The following is an 18,864-nucleotide window of genomic DNA, read 5'->3' as shown; positions in this document are numbered from 1 at the left end:
CCTCTTCACTCTGAAAAAAATGACTTCCTCTCAAGCCTGCCCATATTATGCCCTACTGTGCTAAATCTCTGCCCTTCTTATTGCTCACCAATCACAGCACTCCTGCTTGAGCCTGAATGAGGACGTACACAGCTCCTCCCCCTCCCCCTGCTCTGTTTACACAGGACCTAATTTATCATGGGGAGGTTTCAAGTTTGCATGGGAAAGCACTGAGGAGGGGTCGTCCACAGCTCTTCACCTCCATAATGTTTTCAATGTGTGAGGAGACATATTACACTGCAGGGGCTGATTTCTATATGTGAGGAGACATATTACACTGCAGGGGCTGGGGATGATTTCTATATGTGAGGAGACATACTGCACTGCACGGGCTGGGGATGATTTCTATATGTGAGGAGACATACTGCACTGCAGAGGCTGGGGATGATTTCTATATGTGAGGAGACATATTACACTGCAGGGGCTGGGGATGATTTCTATATGTGAGGAGACATATTACACTGCAGGGGCTGGGGATGATTTCTATATGTGAGGAGACATACTGCACTGCATGGGCTGGGGATGATTTCTATATGTGAGGAGACATACTGCACTGCAGGGGCTGGGGATGATTTCTATATGTGAGGAGACATATTACACTGCACGGGCTGGGGATGATTTCTATATGTGAGGAGACATATTACACTGCACGGGCTGGGGATGATTTCTATATGTGAGGAGACATATTACACTGCAGGGGCTGGGGATGATTTCTATATGTGAGGAGACATATTACACTGCAGGGGCTGGGGATGATTTCTATATGTGAGGAGACATATTACACTGCAGGGGCTGGGGATGATTTCTATATGTGAGGAGACATATTACACTGCAGGGGCTGGGGATGATTTCTATATGTGAGGAGACATATTACACTGCAGGGGCTGGGGATGATTTCTATATGTGAGGAGACATATTACACTGCAGGGGCTGGGGATGATTTCTATATGTGAGGAGACCTACTGCACGGGCTGGGGATGATTTCTATATGTGAGGAGACATATTACACTGCAGGGGCTGGGGATGATTTCTATATGTGAGGAGACCTACTGCACGGGCTGGGGATGATTTCTATATGTGAGGAGACATACTGCACTGCAGGGGCTGGGGATGATTTCTATATGTGAGGAGACATACTGCACTGCACGGGCTGGGGATGATTTCTATATGTGAGGAGACATATTACACTGCAGGGGCTGGGGATGACTTCTATATGTGAGGAGACATATTACACTGCAGGGGCTGGGGATGATTTCTATATGTGAGGAGACATATTACACTGCAGGGGCTGGGGATGATTTCTATATATGAGGAGACATTACACTGCACGAGCTGGGGATGATTTCTATATGTGAGGAGACATATTACACTGCAGGGGCTGGGGATGATTTCTACATGTGAGGAAGCATATTACACTGCAGGGGCTGGGGATGATTTCTATATGTGAGGAGACATATTACACTGCAGGGGCTGGAGATGATTTCTATATGTGAGGAGACATATTACACTGCAGGGGCTGGGGATGATTTCTATATGTGAGGAGACATATTACACTGCAGGGGCTGGGGATGATTTCTATATGTGAGGAGACATATTACACTGCAGGGGCTGGGGATGATTTCTATATGTGAGGAGACATATTACACTGCAGGGGCTGGGGATGATTTCTATATGTGAGGAGACATATTACACTGCACGGGCTGGGGATGATTTCTATATGTGAGCAGACATATTACACTGCACGGGCTGGGGATGATTTCTATATGTGAGGAGACATATTACACTGCAGGGGCTGGGGATGATTTCTATATGTGAGGAGACATATTACACTGCACAGGCTGGGGATGATTTCTATATGTGAGGAGACATATTACACTGCAGGGGCTGGGGATGATTTCTATATGTGAGGAGACATATTACACTGCAGGGGCTGGGGATGATTTCTATATGTGAGGAGACATATTACACTGCACGGGCTGGGGATGATTTCTATATGTGAGGAGACATATTACACTGCACGGGCTGGGGATGATTTCTATATGTGAGGAGACATATTACACTGCACGGGCTGGGGATGATTTCTATATGTGAGGAGACATTACACTGCACAGGCTGGGGATGATTTCTATATGTGAGGAGACATATTACACTGCAGGGGCTGGGTATGATTTCTATATGTGAGGAGACATATTACACTGCAGGGGCTGGGGATGATTTCTATATGTGAGGAGACATTACACTGCACAGGCTGGGGATGATTTCTATATGTGAGGAGACATATTACACTGCAGGGGCTGGGGATGATTTCTATATGTGAGGAGACATATTACACTGCAGGGGCTGGGGATGATTTCTATATGTGAGGAGACATACTGCACTGCAGGGGCTGGGGATGATTTCTATATGTGAGGAGACATATTACACTGCATGGGCTGGGGATGATTTCTATGTGTGAGGAGACATATTACACTGCAGGGGCTGGGGATGATTTCTATATGTGAGGAGACATATTACACTGCACGGGCTGGGGATGATTTCTATATGTGAGGAGACATATTACACTGCAGGGACTGGGGATGATTTCTATATGTGAGGAGACATTACACTGCACAGGCTGGTGGTGTATAGACTACAGGGAATAAATATCATACTGGCGAATGCTGGTAGTAGTAGTTTTGCAACATCTGGAGGCACCCGGGTTGGGAAACACTGGTGTAACATGATGTGTATGCTGAATAGGCTAGATAAAGTGTTTCCCAACCAGTGTGCCTCCAGCTGTTCCAAATCTACAACTCCCAGGATGCCCAAAGTCTGTCAGGGCACGCTGGGAGTTGTAGTTTTGCAACAGCTGGAGGCACACTGGTTTGGAAACACTAGCATAAACACACATAACAGGGACTACAACTCCCAGCATGTCATTCAGGAGTCCCCCCTCACACATATAAATCATCCCCAGTATGATATTTATTCCCCTGCAGTCTGTACATCCCCAGCCTGTGTAATATGTCTCCTCACACACGTCCTCCCTCCCCTCCCCCCCATGCAAACTTGAAACCTACCCATGATAACTTAGGTCCTGTGTAAACAGAGCTGGGGGGGGGGGGGGGGAGGAGCTGTGTACGTCCTCATTCTCCCCCTCACACTTCTCCTGGCTTACAGAATGGCACCCACGTGACCAGGCTCAGGCAGGACTGCTGTGATTGGTTCAATGTGTGAGTGCTGTGATTGGTGAGCACTCACATATTGAGAACTATGAGGAAAGGAATGACGAACTGACCACAGGCTGTAGAAGAAGTGTAGGTGGAGATGCTGGATTATGCAGCGCTTCCTGTCTAGAGAGAAATCACTGAAAAAGGTACTTTCCGTTCCAGATGGGTTATGGGAGTATATTACAAAGTTATATAACTTTTTAAACTGTTGCTAACTGTATGTAATTTTTCACCATTGGACTACTCCTTTAATTTTTGCAATCCCCAAACCTAGTATGGCCTCCATGTTGAAAAAGGCAGGCTGGTGTACATCTTGCACAATGTATGCAATCCTTGGACAGTAGTTAGAGGGTGCATATTGTTGACATGTGCGAGTTGTTCATATGGAAGCAAAGATCCTGGATCTAGAGGAGCAACTGGCAACACAGATGCATTGACAACTTGGAGAGGATTCTCCTGCTCACTGAGCAATTACTTTCTGGGGTAGAGGTGGGGGAGGATAGTGGGACGGAGGAGCAGGACAGTCAGGCAGCTAGCTGGGTTATAGTTAGAAAACAGGTTAGAGGGAAAAGTGTCTAACTTGCCATGCCATTTCAGAGCTAGCGGGGGACTAGTGGGGGACTCAATTATTAGGTGGACAGAGAGGGAGATCTGTCATAAAGACCACAATCCCCGAACAGTGTGTTGTCTACCTGGTGCTCGAGTTCAGCACATCGCGGATCGGGTTGACAGGTTGCTGGGTGGGCCTGGAGAGGACCCAGCAGTCATAGTACATATTGCCACCAATGACAAAGTAAGTGGTAGGTGTCCTTAAAATGATTTGAGGGAACTAGGCTGCAAGCTTATGGCAAGGACCTCCAAGGTAATATTTTCTGAAATATTACCTGTACCACAAGCCACACCAGAGAGGCAGCGGGAGATTAGGGAGGTAGACAAGTGGCTCAGAAGCTGGTGAAGAAGGAGGGGGATTGGGTTCATGGAGAACTGGGCTGACTTCACTGTTGGATACCGGCTCTACCGTAGGCAAGAGTTACAAAATGGCTTTTTTTTTCAATTTTGCCCCACAAATATTTTTTTTCTGGTTTCGGTGTTAATTTTGCGGTGAAATGATTGATGTCATTATAAAGTACAATTGGTGGCACAAAAAATAAGCCCTCATATGGGTCTGTAGGTGCAAAATTGAAAGTGTTCTGAAAAAACGAAAATGCAAAAACTGAAAAACCCTGAAAAACAGATAAAAGCCGCAAAAATAGAGACAGAAAGACTCATTGCCAAAGAGTAAAACTAACCCCAAAATTTTCTTTAACTATATAAATAGCAAAAAGGTTAAAAATGAAAGTGTTGGCCCTCTAAAAACGATAACGAAGAAGTTATAAATGGGGATCCGTAAAAAAGCAAACATATTAAACAAATTCTTCACTGTATTTACCGAGGAAAATGAAATGCCAGGTGAAATTCAGCGAGATAAGGTAAACTCCCCAGTACAGGCCACCTGTCTAACCCAGGAAGAAGTACAGTGCCGCCTACAAAAAAATAAATAAAAAAAATAGACAAAATCGCCAGGTCCAGATGGCAGTCACCCCCGTGTTCTAAAAGTAGTAAGTAATGTAATAAACAGACCCCTATTTTTAATATTCAGGGACTCTATAGTAACATGGACTGTTCCCCAGGACTGGTGCATGGCAAATGTAGTGCCAATATTTAAAAAGGGGTCAAAAAGGTGACCCTGGGAATTATAGGCTCGTTAGTTTAACCTCCGTTGTTTTCTAAGGGATGCTAATTTAGAGTATTTTGATAAAAATAAACGTATGACTCCATATCAGCATGGCTTTATGAGGGATCGGTCCTGTTAAACTAACCTGATCAGCTTTTATGAGGAGGTGAGCTCCGAACCAGGGGGAATCTCTGGATGTCGTATATCTGGATTTTTACAAAGCATTTGATACAGTGCCACATAAAAGATTGGTGCATAAAGTGAGAATGCTTGGACTGAGGGAAAATGTGTGCAAGTGGGTAAGTAACTGGCTCAGTGATAGGAGACAGAGGGTGGTTATTAATGGTACTTATTCTGATTGGGTGACTGTTACTAGTGGGGTATCACAGAGGTCAGACTCGGGTCCTGTTCTATTTAATATATTTATTAATGACATTGTAGAGGGGTTGAATAGTAAAGTAATCTTTGCAGATGATACTAAACTCTGTAAAGCGGTAAACACTATAGAGGACAGTGCACTGTTACATATGGAGCTGGATAGGTTGGAGGTTGGGGCTGAGAAGTGGCAGATGAGGTTCAACACTGATAAAGGTAAGGTTATACACATGGGAGGAGAAATCCGGGCTGGGATTATGTATTAAATGGGAGCACACTTGGGACGACTGACGTGGAAAAGGAGTCTTAGTTAATAGTAAATTTAGCTGTAGTGATCAGTGTAGAGCAGCTGCTGCCAAGGCAATTATACACTGTTTCTGAAAAAAAAATTAAATGGCAACAACTGAAATACAGGTCAGGTATCGCTTGTGGCCACAGATGAAGGCAGCTCTGTGTCTGCAGCAGATGTTTCTCTACAGCTGAGAATCTAGGGCAGGGTTTTCCCAAACAGTATGTTTCCAGCTGCTATAAAACTACAATTCCCAGCATGCACAGACAGCCAAAAGCTATCTGGGCATGCTGGAAGTTGTTGTTTTGCAAAAGCTGAAGGCAGATTAAACAGCGCAGACACCAAAGTTATGACTGACACAACATCTATATTACATATTCTTAAAACTCACTTGGTACTTAAAAGGAGATATCCAGTGCTGAAGAACTTATCCCCCATCCTAAGGATAGGGGATAAGCTTCAGATCACGGGGGTCCGACTGCTGGGGCCCCCCGGGATCTCCTGTACGGGGCCCAGCAGCCCGCGGGAAGGGGGAGTGTTGACCACCGCACAAAGCAGCGGCTGACATGCCCCCACAATACAACTCTGGCAGAGCCGGAGCGCTGCCTTTGGCCATCTCCGGCTCTGCCATAGCGATGTATTGAGGGGGCATGTCGGACGCCACTTTGTGCGGTGGTCGATACCCGCTATCTGGCCAGCGAGCCGGGGCCCCGTACAGGATATCGCGGGGGGCCCCAGCGGTCGGAACCCCCGCAATCTGAAACTTATCCCCTAGCCTTAGGATAGGGGATACGTTTTTCAGCATTGGACTACCCCTTTAAGCTAGGAAGTTTGGGACTGATGGGTCTCCTTTACAGTGGGACTCTGCAGCAGTGAATACAGAATGTAGGCTGGGCGCCGTTACTGTCAGCAGGGCGGCGCTGCATGATTACTCCGCAAAGGCCTCAACATGGAAGAAGCCGGGGCTGTCCCCCAGCACAGGGCTGGGAACTGCACAGCCAGCAGGCCCCAATTCTCCCTCCATCCATCTTACACCCAGGCACAGGGGGCGCTTACCGTGTGCTCTGCCTGGATACCAGCAAGCAGAGCACAGGAGCTTTAGGCACCGCTCAGAGGAGCACGCCGCCAATCAGCTGGGATGCCTTTACCACCGGGGACAGGATATGGGAGCTGCTGGAGCTGAAGCCCCTGCAGAATTTTCCTTGGGGCCAAATCAACATATCACAAAATACACAAATAGGGATACAATTGTGATATTTCGTGCAGCCCTACAGCAAGGTAGAACGAAGACTGCTCCCAGGGCCAAAAGTGGAAGTACTGTGTGAAGTCCATTAGAAAATTATTTTGCAATGCTGTCAAGAAAGGTTAATAGAGACTGCTGACAGATGTATGGGGGGGGGGAGAAAAAAGAAAAAAGGAGAGCGATACTGAGAGACCACATGTGCAAAACCAGCCCAGACTGACAAGAGACCACCACCACAAAGTGACAAGGTTGGTGGGGCCGCAGGATATGTAAAGGGGGTGCTTTTGAGTAATCAGCTCACAGGGACCAATTTAATTGAAACCTAGCCATACAACCAAAAAAGTAAATGGGATGATAAGAGATGCTAGGAATTTTAAGGGGTTTTTGATCATGTGAGGAAGTAAATGTGTACCAATCCAATGACCTTTACATTAAGACATAAGCCACCATAAATGATGCATGCCTCTCAGGTACATAGCATTCCAGAAGGCAGGAGGTTTCTGGGACCACTTACTATATCACTATGTGCCCAAGGGTCAAATAACACATAGTAAGGACCTTTAGGTATTGTTAAATACCTTGATGCAAAAACCAGAGTACAAAATGTCCAAATTAGTGATCACTCATTCCAATAACTCCTTGCCAAATCCAACTTCCACCTGAACAAAGAAAGAATTCTACAAAGAACTTTGATTAGTTTAGATGTGAACATTTCGAATCACATCGGGACAGGGAAAATATTCAACACATAGAAAATGGGTTCCCTGCTAACGTGTGCCCCCGTGGTAAAGGAAAAAAAACTAATAATTAAAGTAAATGTAAAAATAATTGTATAAGTTAAAAATTTAATTAAAAATTCCCATTCCCCAAATATAGTCCAGGCACACACACACACCCCTATTTTAGAGAGTTTGCATAATGCAACAGAATGTACATTGTTCTATAAATGAATTGCTCCTGGTTGCCTATTTTGGTCCTTTCTTCCAAAAAAGCTAAGGGAGGGTGATGCATTTAAATCTATAAAAGGGCCCTTTGTTACTGACTGACATCATATGTTGCACAATATACAAATATTTAGCATTGCTATGCATGAAAGAAGTAGTGGATTTATTTTGGGGCCAATAATATTTAATGGGTAAACAGTATTAAAACATGGAAAAATCTGGAAAATCTAAATTTTCTTTCCAATTTTTGATGATTTTTTTCCTAATGAAAACCTCTTACAAAATGTATATATTTAAATTAGAAAAGCATTTAAAAAGGCAAAATATGCTCTGGCCTGAAGTTAAACCCCTGATTTAAACCCGGAGTGTGGTAATCCATTTGGCTGTTTCCACAGATTCTTATGAAGGCAGCTCTGATTAAAGGCGGATGTTTTTCTGTACACATTCTGAACTGCAGGGACAATACATTTCGGTATAAATATGTCCACTTTGATTTCTAGCCAAGAATAAATTTCAACTTGTTCCATAAAGCCAATTAAATCTGTATAGGGAGGAAAAAAAAAAACTCAGAAGCCTGAAGTACTGAATTAGAGTTTTATTTTTATACAATGTATTTTTATTTTGAGTAATTTTTTATCAATTAAAAAAAATAAAAATCACAAATGTTAAATATCTTAATCCATACTTCAAATGCACACTTATTTATCAGCTACCAACACTTGCTCTTACCTAACCAGGTGATCGGTTCCTTAGGAGAGAATATTCATAGGAAGTATTCATTAGCATCATGTTGTCTGCTTTGGTGTCAGGAGTCAAGACAACTAGGTTTTATTTTCGGTAAGGGATAATCAGTTTGTATGGCTACTAGAATTTGGATATTATTCACTTGCTAAATAATGAGTCAAGTAAGTGATACAGCAGCAGATATCTTGGTAATACTTAGTTGTAAACCTTGTATATTTAAAATTGTTTTTATGAACACTGGTAAATGAGGATTTATTGGGCAATACCTTATATACATAGCATGTTCTTAATAATGTAGCTGCCTTATGAGATGAAATGAAAAAACAAACTTCCCAAACAATGGGTATGGCCCATTTTATAATATCGCAGACATCAATGTTGAGAATATACAATAATGTACTATTCAGGAGGGATAAGCAACACCCATAAACAAAGCACAGAATTTTACAGCACATTTTATTACAATGGTAGAATCTTAAGGAGTGAAATAAAAATATAATAAATTATCACAAGGTCTGTTTCACACAGGCAGGAGAATGAATACTGAATTAACAGGTTAAAGCAATGTTTTAGTTTATAAATATATGAGAGTGAACGTACCTGTACATGGTGAAAACAAAATGCTATTTGCTACAAATCTAGACGTGGCTCAAAGGATAACACCTTGGTCCCAACTGCACCAAAGCTGCCTGTTATCAGTAAGTGAAAGCCGATCTTAAAAAAGTCCCCAAGACAACAGTACAATTATTGCTTCACAACTTGTATTGAAGAAGGACCACAGTTCACAACAGATGAGTGAACACTAGAGATGAGCGAACTTACAGTAAATTCGATTCGTCACAAACTTCTCGGCTCGGCAGCTGACGACTTTTCCTGCATAAATGAGTTCAGCTTTCAGGTGCTCCCGTGGGCTGGAAAAGGTGGATACAGTCCTAGGAGACCCTTTCCTAGGAATGTATCCACCTTTTCCAGTCCACCGGAGGACCTAAAGGCTGAACTAATTTATATACCTATTATACTCCTTAATAATGGATGTGGTCAACCATTTCACAAAAAATGTCTTGGTGGCTTTTCTTGTCTCAGGTCGTACATTGAATGGGCAAATATAAAAGGATGAATAGACCTAAATAGAAAACGGTTTCTTTATACTGTAAAATCTTGGCAATAAGAAAGACAACTCAAGTGTTCGGTTTCAGTGGGGAAAACATATAAAACCCTTCTATTGAAATTAACACTTTCCATGTATGGGTTGTTTATGTGTAATGCTGTAAAGACAACCACCATATGAGTTTCGCAGAAATTTAATGTACTGCAATATTATCAGTTAAGATGAGTCAAGAAGACAAAGTCCATGTTTGTACTAGACATCAGTGTGACATATCCCTTGCTAATACATAACACTATTCTGGAGAATGCAGTACCTTAATTTTCAATAAACCAAAAACAACCTATATAAGATGCCGGCATCTTATGGGAATACATTACACCACTATTAGAAGCATTCATTCATCTCATAATATGGCTGCCTCCACACTATGACATGTACGATATTGGAGGGTTATTATGACAATATAGGTAGCTAGATGAAAATACCATTCTTCCATGCAGGGTTGTACTAATACAAATTGCTCCCCTGCATCAACATAAGATAACTACTTCTTAATAAAATAGTAGTAGGTATTGCAGTTTGTTTGCTACAGCACATTGAAAATCTGTGATCGGCACACGTGGCACATTTCGACTCAGTTACAGTGCTGTTACATTTCTTCTCAGAGAAAGTGTTTTCTTAACATGGAAATTTGTTTTTAATCCACTTGCGTATCAAACAACATAGACTTACAAAATTATTTCAAGTATCCTTTATATCACAGTGAAAATGTAAGACCAGATGTTAATGACAAACTTTCTTAGATGAAAAAGGCATATGTACCACATGAAAAAACTAAACAAAAAAACAAACAAAAATGCTTCAACGCATTTCCTTCATGTATTGTGAATAGAAAGATAATCTTTAAAAAGTTATAAAAATTAAAATAAATTACATATTTAAGTACACTTTCCCTTCAAAGTGTTATATAAAAATTCAGAACAGTGTACGATCCTTGAAATACTTACAAGGAAACAAACGACACGTGTGTCGGAGGTCTCGTCTCTGAGCTCTCTGTTTAGTGTCTTTATTATTGGTTAATAAAATCTTAACTTAAGAAAACAGTCAATAAACCCAACTAATTGGGACCCATTGTGGCTCCGCTCTCAGCTTCTCAACGGCTGCTTGTAGCTTCTCAAAGGCTTTATCCAAGTTATCATTTACAATAGCTAGGTCGAAGTAATGGTTGTAAGCTCTCATAATCCGAGCACTCTCATCAACCGTCTTTTTCAGATCTGTATCCTAAAATGAAAAAGTGAAAAGGAATTTCAGAAGTCTTTTTAAGTGGCACTTTCCTCAAGTTATACATTTTAAGCTATATATCTTTCTATTAAGTTGTATTAAATCCTGATGACAAGATATTATGACTGATGGTAAGGAGCTAATGGTGAGTGTCATTCTTATTTCGTAGCTAGGTGTCAATGAAGCTGGGCAGAGCAGCCATTTCCCTCTCCCTTACCGCCATGCCCTCCTTGACTGAAATACTGAGCCCTGTCTGTTAACCTAGGAGAACTTAAAATGAAGCATAGAGAGGTGCTCTATAGTAAAATATCACCAGCGGAAGAACCATATACAGGAAAGATGTTTGCTTACCGCAGGTGGTTGTGTGAACACAAACACACACCCCAATGTATTGAGTGAGTGGGATGAATGGTTCCGTCTGCGGCCCTATTGCTGTGCAAAGATAAACAAATCAGGGACTATTGTAAGGAGCTACAGGTTTAAAATATGGCGCTGACAGGAACAACCACAGGTAGGATATACAATTTAATCTAAAACAATGTAACAATGCAACAATGCAATACGTTTCACCACGCATATACGGCTTCATTAGGCATCCTGTCAGCGCCATATTTTAAACCTGCAGGTCCTTCCAGAAGTCCCTGATTTCTTAACCTAGGAGAGGCTGGAAGGTGAGCTGGAGTAAGAAGGTGTGCCAAGTTGCAGCACTTGTACAGATTGGCTCCACCTCCTTGACACTTGAAAGAAATAAAAATGCAATTTTATATGTTTGGCAACCACTATTAGCTCCAGGAATGGTACAGTTTGCTTTTGTATGCCAACAGCTATTCAACAGTGTCTGCAGCTCTTACTTGAAATTTAGATTCCCTTTAACCCCTTAATGACGCCGGACGTATATTTACGTCCTGCGCCGGCTCCCGCGATATGAAGCGGGATCGCGGCATCATATCGCGTCAGTCCCGGCACTCATCAACGGCCGGGACCCGCGGCGATGTGCGGTACTAACCCTTTAGAAGCGGCGGTCAAAGCTGACCGCCGCTTCTAAAGTGAAAGTGACCTGGCTGCTCAGTCGGGCTGTTCGGGACCGCCGCGGTGAAATCGCGGCGTCCCGAACAGCTTGCAGGACACCGGGAGGGCCCTTACCTGCCTCCTCGGTGTCCGATCGGCGAATGACTGCTCCGTGCCTGAGATCCAGGCAGGAGCAGTCAAGCGCCGATAACACTGATCATAGGCGTGTTAATACACACCAGTGATCAGCATAGGAGATCAGTGTGTGCAGTGTTAAAGGTCCCTATGGGACCTATAACACTGCAAAAAAAAAAAAGTAAAAAAAAAGTGTTAATAAAGGTCATTTAACCCCTTCCCTAATAAAAGTTTGAATCACCCCCCTTTTCCCATAAAAAAATAAAACAGTGTAAAAAATAAAAACAAACATATGTGGTATCGCCGCGTGCGTAAATGTCCGAACTATAAAAATATATCATTAATTAAACCGCACGGTCAATGGCGTACGCGCAAAAAAATTCCAAAGTCAAAAAAAGCGCATTTTTGGTCACTTTTTATACCATTAAAAAATGAATAAAAAGTGATCAAAAAGTCCGATCAAAACAAAAATCATACCGATAAAAACTTGAGATCACGGCGCAAAAAATGAGTCCTCATACCGCCCTGTACGTGGAAAAATAAAAAAGTAATAGGGGTCTGAAGATGACATTTTTAAACGTATAAATTTTCCTGCATGTAGTTATGATTTTTTCCAGAAGTGCGACAAAATCAATCCTATATAAGTAGGGTATCATTTTAACCGTATGGACCTACAGAATAATGATAAGGTGTAATTTTTACCGAAATATGCACTGCGTAGAAACGGAAGCCCCCAAAAGTTACAAAATGGCATTTTTTCTTCGATTTTGTCGCACAATTACTTTTTTTCCGTTTCGCCGTGCATTTTTGGGTAAAATGACTAATGTCACTGCAAAGTACAATTGGCGACGCCAAAAATAAGCCATAATATGGATTTTTAGGTGGAAAATTGAAAGGGTTATGATTTTTAAAAAGGAGGAAAAAACGAAAGTGCAAAAACTGAAAAACCCTGAGTTAAGGGGTTAACCCCTTAAGGACCGAGGTCAATTTTTTAAGGACCAGAGCATTTTTTGCACATCTGACCATTGTCACTTTAAGCATTAATAACTCTGGGATGATTTTACTTATGAATTTGATTCAGAGATAGTTTTTTGTCACATATCCTACTTTATGTTAGTGGTAAATTTTTTGTCGATACTTGCATAATTTTTTGGTGAAAAATTCCAAAATTTCATGAAAGATTAGAAAATTTTGCATTTTTCTAACTTTGAAGCTCTCTGCTTGTGAAGAAAATGGACATACCAAATAAATTATATATTGATTCATATATACAATGTGTCTATTTTATGTTTGCATCATAAAATTGACATTTTTACTTTTGGAAGACATCAGAGGGCTTCAAAGTTCAGCAGCAATTTTCCAATTTTTCACAAAATTTTCTAAATCGGAATTTTTCAGGGACCAGTTCAGTTTTGAAGTGGATTTGAGGGTTTTTCATATTAGAAATACCCCATAAATTACCCCATTATAAAAACTGCACCCATCAAAGTATACAAAATGATATTCAGAACATTTGTTAACCCTTTAGGTGTTTCACAGGAATAGCAGCAAATTGAAGGAGAAAATTAAAAATCTTCATTTTTTACACTAACATGTTCTTATAGACCAAGTTTTTGAATTTTTACAAGGAGAAAAAGGAGAAAATGCCCCCCCAAAATGTGTAACCCAATTTCTCTTGAGTAAGGAAATACCTCATATGTGAAGATAAAGAGCTCTGTGGGTGCACTAGAGTGCTCAAAAGCGATGGAGCGACAATGGGATTTTGGAGAGAATTTTGTTGAAATGGTCTTAGGGGGGCATGTTGCATCTAGGAAGTTCCTATGGTTCCATAACAGTAAAAAAAAATTGCATAGCATACTATTCTGGAATCTACACCCCTCTAGGCACATAAGGGGTACAGTTAGCCTTAACACCCCACAGGTGTTTGACAACTTTTCGTTAAATTCGGATGTGTAAATGAAAAAAAAAAAATTCTTCACTAAAATGCAGTCCCCCCCCCCCAAAAATAACTTTTTACAAGTAGTTCTAGGAGAAAATGCCCCCACCCCTCCCTCCAAATTTGTAACCCCATTTCTTCTGAGTATGGAAATACTCCATGTGTGGAGGTCAAGTGCTCTGCTGGCGCACTACAATGCTCAGAAGAGAAGGAGCTTTTGGAGAGGGAATTTGTTTGGAATGGAAGTCAGGTGCCATGTGCATTTACAAAGCCCCCATGGTGCCAGAACAGTGGACCCTCCCACATGTGACCCCATTTTGGTAACTACACCCCTCACAAAATTTAATAAGGGGGCGCAGTGAGCACTTACACCCCACTGGCGTTTGGAGTTTTGGAACAGTGGGCTGTGCAAATGAAAAATTGTATTTTTCATTTCCATGGACCACTGTTCCAAAAATCTGTCAGACACCTGTGGGGCGTAAATGCTCACTATACCCCTTATTACATTATGTTAGGGGTGTAGTTCCAAAATGGGGTCACATGTGGGGGGGGGGGGGGGGCTTCCACCATTCTGGCACCATAGGGGCTTTGTAAACACACATGGCCTTCAATTTCAGCCAAATTCTTTCTCCAAAAGCCAAATGACGCTCCTTATCTGCTGAGCCCTGTAGTTCGCCCGCAGAGCACTTTACATCCACATGTGGGGTATTTATATACTCGGGAAAAAAAATCCCCCCAAAATTTGTAACACTATATCTTCCATTACCCCTTGTGAAAAATGTTGGATAACACCAGCATTTTTGTGAAAAACAAAGATTTTTCATTTTCAACGAAAATTCTTCAAACACCTGTGGGTAGTTAAGGCTCACTATACCCCTTGTTACGTTCCTTAAGGGGTGTAGTTTCCAAAATGGGGTCACATGTGGGTGTTTTTTTTGTGTTTATGTCAGAACCGCTGTAACGATCAGCCACCCCTGTGCAAATTACCTCAAATGTACATGGCGCTCTATCACTCCTGAGCTTTGTTGTGCGTCCGCAGAGCATTTTACATCCACATATGGGGTATTTCCGTACTCTGAAGAAAGTGCCTTACAAATTTTTTTTTTTTTTTTCCTTTTACCTTTTGTGAAAATAAAAAGCATGGGGCAACACCAGCAAGTTATTGCAAAAAATTACATTTTTTTACAACAACATGCTGGAGTAGATCCCAACTTTACTTTTTCATAAGGGATAAAAGAAGAAAAAGACCCCCAAAATTTGTTAGGCAATTTCTCCTGAGTACAGAAATGCCCCACATGTGGCCCTAAAGTGTTTCCTTGAAATACAACAGGGCAGGAAAGTGAGAGTGCCATGGGCATTTGAGGACTAAATTAGGGATTTGCATAGAAATGGACATTGGGAATCACTGGCGTAGAATACCCCTAACAGGGTGCCTCCAGCTGTTGCCAAACTCCCAGCATGCCTGGACAGTCAATGGCTGTCCGGCAATACTGGAAGTTGTTTTGCAACAGCTGGAGGCTCCGTTTTCGAAACACTGCCGTACCTGATGTTTTTAATTTTTATTGGGGAGGGGTGGGGGAGACTGTGTAGGGGTGTATATGTAGTGTTTTACTTTTTATTTTGTGTAGTGTAGTGTTTTTAGGGTACATTCACATGGTCTGGTTCACAGTGAGTTTCCTGCTGGGAGTTTGAACTGCAGCGGAAAATTTGCTGCATCTTACAGCGTGAAACTCGCTGTAAACCCGCCCGTGTGAAATGTATCATGTACATTCACATGGGCGGGGTCAGGGTAAACCTCTAGCTGTTGCAAAACTACAACTCCCAGCATGCCCTTTGGCAGTCCATGCATGCTGGGAGTTGTAGTTTTGCAACATCTAGAGGGCCGCAGTTTGGGGACCACTGTGCAGTGGTCTTCAATCTGCTCTTCCAGATGTTGAAAAACTACAACTCCAAACATGCCTAGACTTTACAGGCATGCTGGGAGTTGTAGTTCTGTAACATCTGGCCCTTCACATGTTGCTGAACTACCACTCCCAGCATGCCTGGGCAGTCTGGGCATGCTTGGAGATGATGTTTTACAACATCTGGAGGGCTACAGTTTGGACACCACTACTTAGCGGTCTCCAAACTGTTCTCCTCCAGTTGTTGAAAAACTACAACTCCCAGCATGCCCTTCGACTGGAGGCACACTGGTTGGGAAACACTGTTTCCTAACTCAGTGTTTCCCAACCCGTGTGCCTCCAACTGTTGCAAAACTTTAACTCCAAGCATGCCCAGACTGCCCATGCATGCTGGGATTTGTATTTCACCAAAATCTGAAGGACCAGATGATACAGAACTACAACTCCCAGCATGCACGGACAGCCAAAGGGCATGCTGGGAGTTGTAATTTTGCAACAGCTAGAGGTTTGCCCCTGTACCGGCAGGTATGTTCAGCGGTAGGGGTGGGCAGAACGGGGGATCTGAACTTTAACCTCCCAGTCAGCGATCACAGTGACAGTGATCGCTGACCAGGATCATCCACTTCTGGGGCTTGCAGAAGTTGTCCCTCGCTGTTACCGCATGGCTGGGTTAACTGCATGACTTTTATAAACGTCATGATGCGTGAACTACCAGCACATCATGACGTTTATATAAGTGATAATGCGGGAAGGAGTTAAATGTCTGTTTTCTGTGCAAAAACAGATTTATAAATAACGGATGAAATAACTGGTGCTAACGGGTGAATGACGTCCGTCAAAATAATGTACGGTGTCCATTTTAGGACATAGTCGTAACGCCGTCCTCCGTCAGGTGAAGCGGCATCCCGCCTCCTCCCTTGGGCCAATCTCCGTCAGGTGTCAGCCGCAACTCCCTCCTTTGTCAGCCTAAAGTCTCATCCGAAACACCCCTCAGTGTCATCCCTCTGTCAGTGTCGGATCTCTGCTATACGGGTTCTGCTGTACACGCTAGTCAATGTCGGCTCTGCTATACCGACTCTGTAGGACATGTAGTGTCAGTAGTAGACACGTGCAAGTTTCACAGTTTCGACTCTCCTATACATGCTTTGCAGCATCGGCCCTGCTATGCGGCTAGAAGTTGCGTCTGAGGGAGAATAGTCTCTCACCTGACAGAGGACTGATTTGCGGCTGACGACTGACGGCGATTGGTCCGAGGCGGGACGCCGTTTCACCTGATGGAGGACGGAGTTACGGCTGACAACGTCCTAAAATGGACACATTAATAACGGGCATATTAATCCGTTAAGACACGTTATAACATCCGTCACGTACGGCCGTTTTTAACACCTCTGCCTACATTCTCCCACACCCGGCACTACTACTCCTCCCATCATGGAACAGACTTGTTTCCATGATGGGAGTAGTAGTTCCCCAGCAGTGGGAGTCTGCTGGTGGCTGAGGAGGCTACATTAGTGTTTGTACTACTACCCCCACCATGGAACAGGGAATGATCGCACCGGGTCTTACTTCTGAGACCCGATGCAATTAGAAGTTATTAAACAGGGGAGCGGGCAGCATGCTGTGGCTCCCCTGGGATATACGATGTATTTTACTTTCATTTTTAAATTCCCCGCCAGGAGCCCTGAATGGCCGGTACGGATGAGCCATTCAGGGCTCCCGGCGGAGTTTTTAAACTTCAGTGTTCCTTACTGTATTATCACATTCCCCCATTTTATTCCTTTGTGTAGAAGATGAGAAGATGACTGGGCAGCAGGCAGGTGGGGACTCACTGAAGTTTAAAAAACCCCGCCGGGAGCCCTGAATGGCTCATCCGTACCGGCCATTCAGGGCTCCCGGCAGGGAACTTAAGAATGAAAGAAAAAAATACATCGTACATTGCAGAGGAGTGGAGCATGCAGCCCGCCCCCCTTTAATAACTTCCAATCGCATCGGGTCTCAGAAGTGAGAGCCGGTGCGATCAATCCCTCAGCCCCTGTACTACAACCCCCATCATGGAACAGTCTGTTTCATGATAGGGGTTGTAGTACAAACACTAATGTAGCCTCCCCAGTCACCTTTAGACTCCCGCAGCCGGGGAATTACTCCTCCCATCATGGAAACAAGTCTGTTCCATAATGGGAGTAGTAGTAGTCCCTCAGCACTGCAGAAGTCTGCTGATGTCACCTCTTCTGAGCGTGCAAACAGATGACATAAAGGCCTATCCGTTTGCCATAGACTTCAAGGTTAAAAATAACAGTTCATTTACCCGAAATTAATTTACTTTAGCCGTTAAAATTAGTGCATGTGCCGTTTTTTCTTCCGTTACAAATAATGTCAGTTATTCATGACGGGCTACAACGGGTCATAACGGATGATCAAAAAATCCCGTAGACTTTAATGGGATTTTGTAGCGTCAGTTTAACATCCGTTTATAAGGCTTTTTTTAATGGAAGTTTATAACGGAGTGTGAAAGGCGCCTAACCTAAATAAAACTCAAAAAGGTCTTACAAAGCCTTTCCCTCAACCAATTAATGTATTCAAGGCTTCTAAAAGGTGACAAGCTGTCAAGTAACAATAAGTCAGACAAACAATGGGCAGAGGCATCAAGGAAACTGTAATACTGTTCAGAGCAGCACGGATTTGGTTCAAACAAATAGGAGCAGAGCACATAAAAGCAAGTATGATGCTTGCCACAATGGCATCTGGTCATGGCTGTGGCTACACATTTTATAGTAGGGGATACCAATAGAGTCTCATACAGTATATATTTTAACCCCTTAAGGACTCAGGGTTTTTCCGTTTTTGCACTTTCGTTTTTTCCTCCTTACCTTTAAAAAATCATAACCCTTTCAATTTTCCACCTAAAAATCCATATTATGGCTTATTTTTTGCGTCGCCA

General features: G+C 42.8%; 1 protein-coding gene across 7 annotated transcripts in view; it reads right to left on the bottom strand.

Moving 5' to 3' along the window:
• Positions 1-8,391: 8,391 nt before the first annotated feature.
• PALS2 (protein associated with LIN7 2, MAGUK p55 family member) overlaps positions 8,392-18,864 on the bottom strand; it is a 192,031-nt gene continuing 181,558 nt past the window's right edge. For 6 of the 7 annotated variants that reach the window (XM_056519816.1, XM_056519819.1, XM_056519815.1 and 3 more), the window contains exon 12: positions 8,394-10,946. In XM_056519816.1, the coding sequence (XP_056375791.1) occupies positions 10,770-10,946 (177 nt within the window). In that variant the 3' untranslated portion in view covers positions 8,394-10,769. Of the gene's footprint in view, positions 10,947-18,864 lie in introns of all 7 variants that reach the window. The other variant, XM_056519822.1, reaches the window with a different exon arrangement.

This window comes from Hyla sarda, chromosome 5 (assembly GCF_029499605.1).
Source record: "Hyla sarda isolate aHylSar1 chromosome 5, aHylSar1.hap1, whole genome shotgun sequence".
NCBI lineage: Eukaryota > Metazoa > Chordata > Amphibia > Anura > Hylidae > Hyla > Hyla sarda.
Note: the sequence above shows the minus strand (reverse complement) of the source record. Positions and strands in the feature narration are given on the sequence as shown.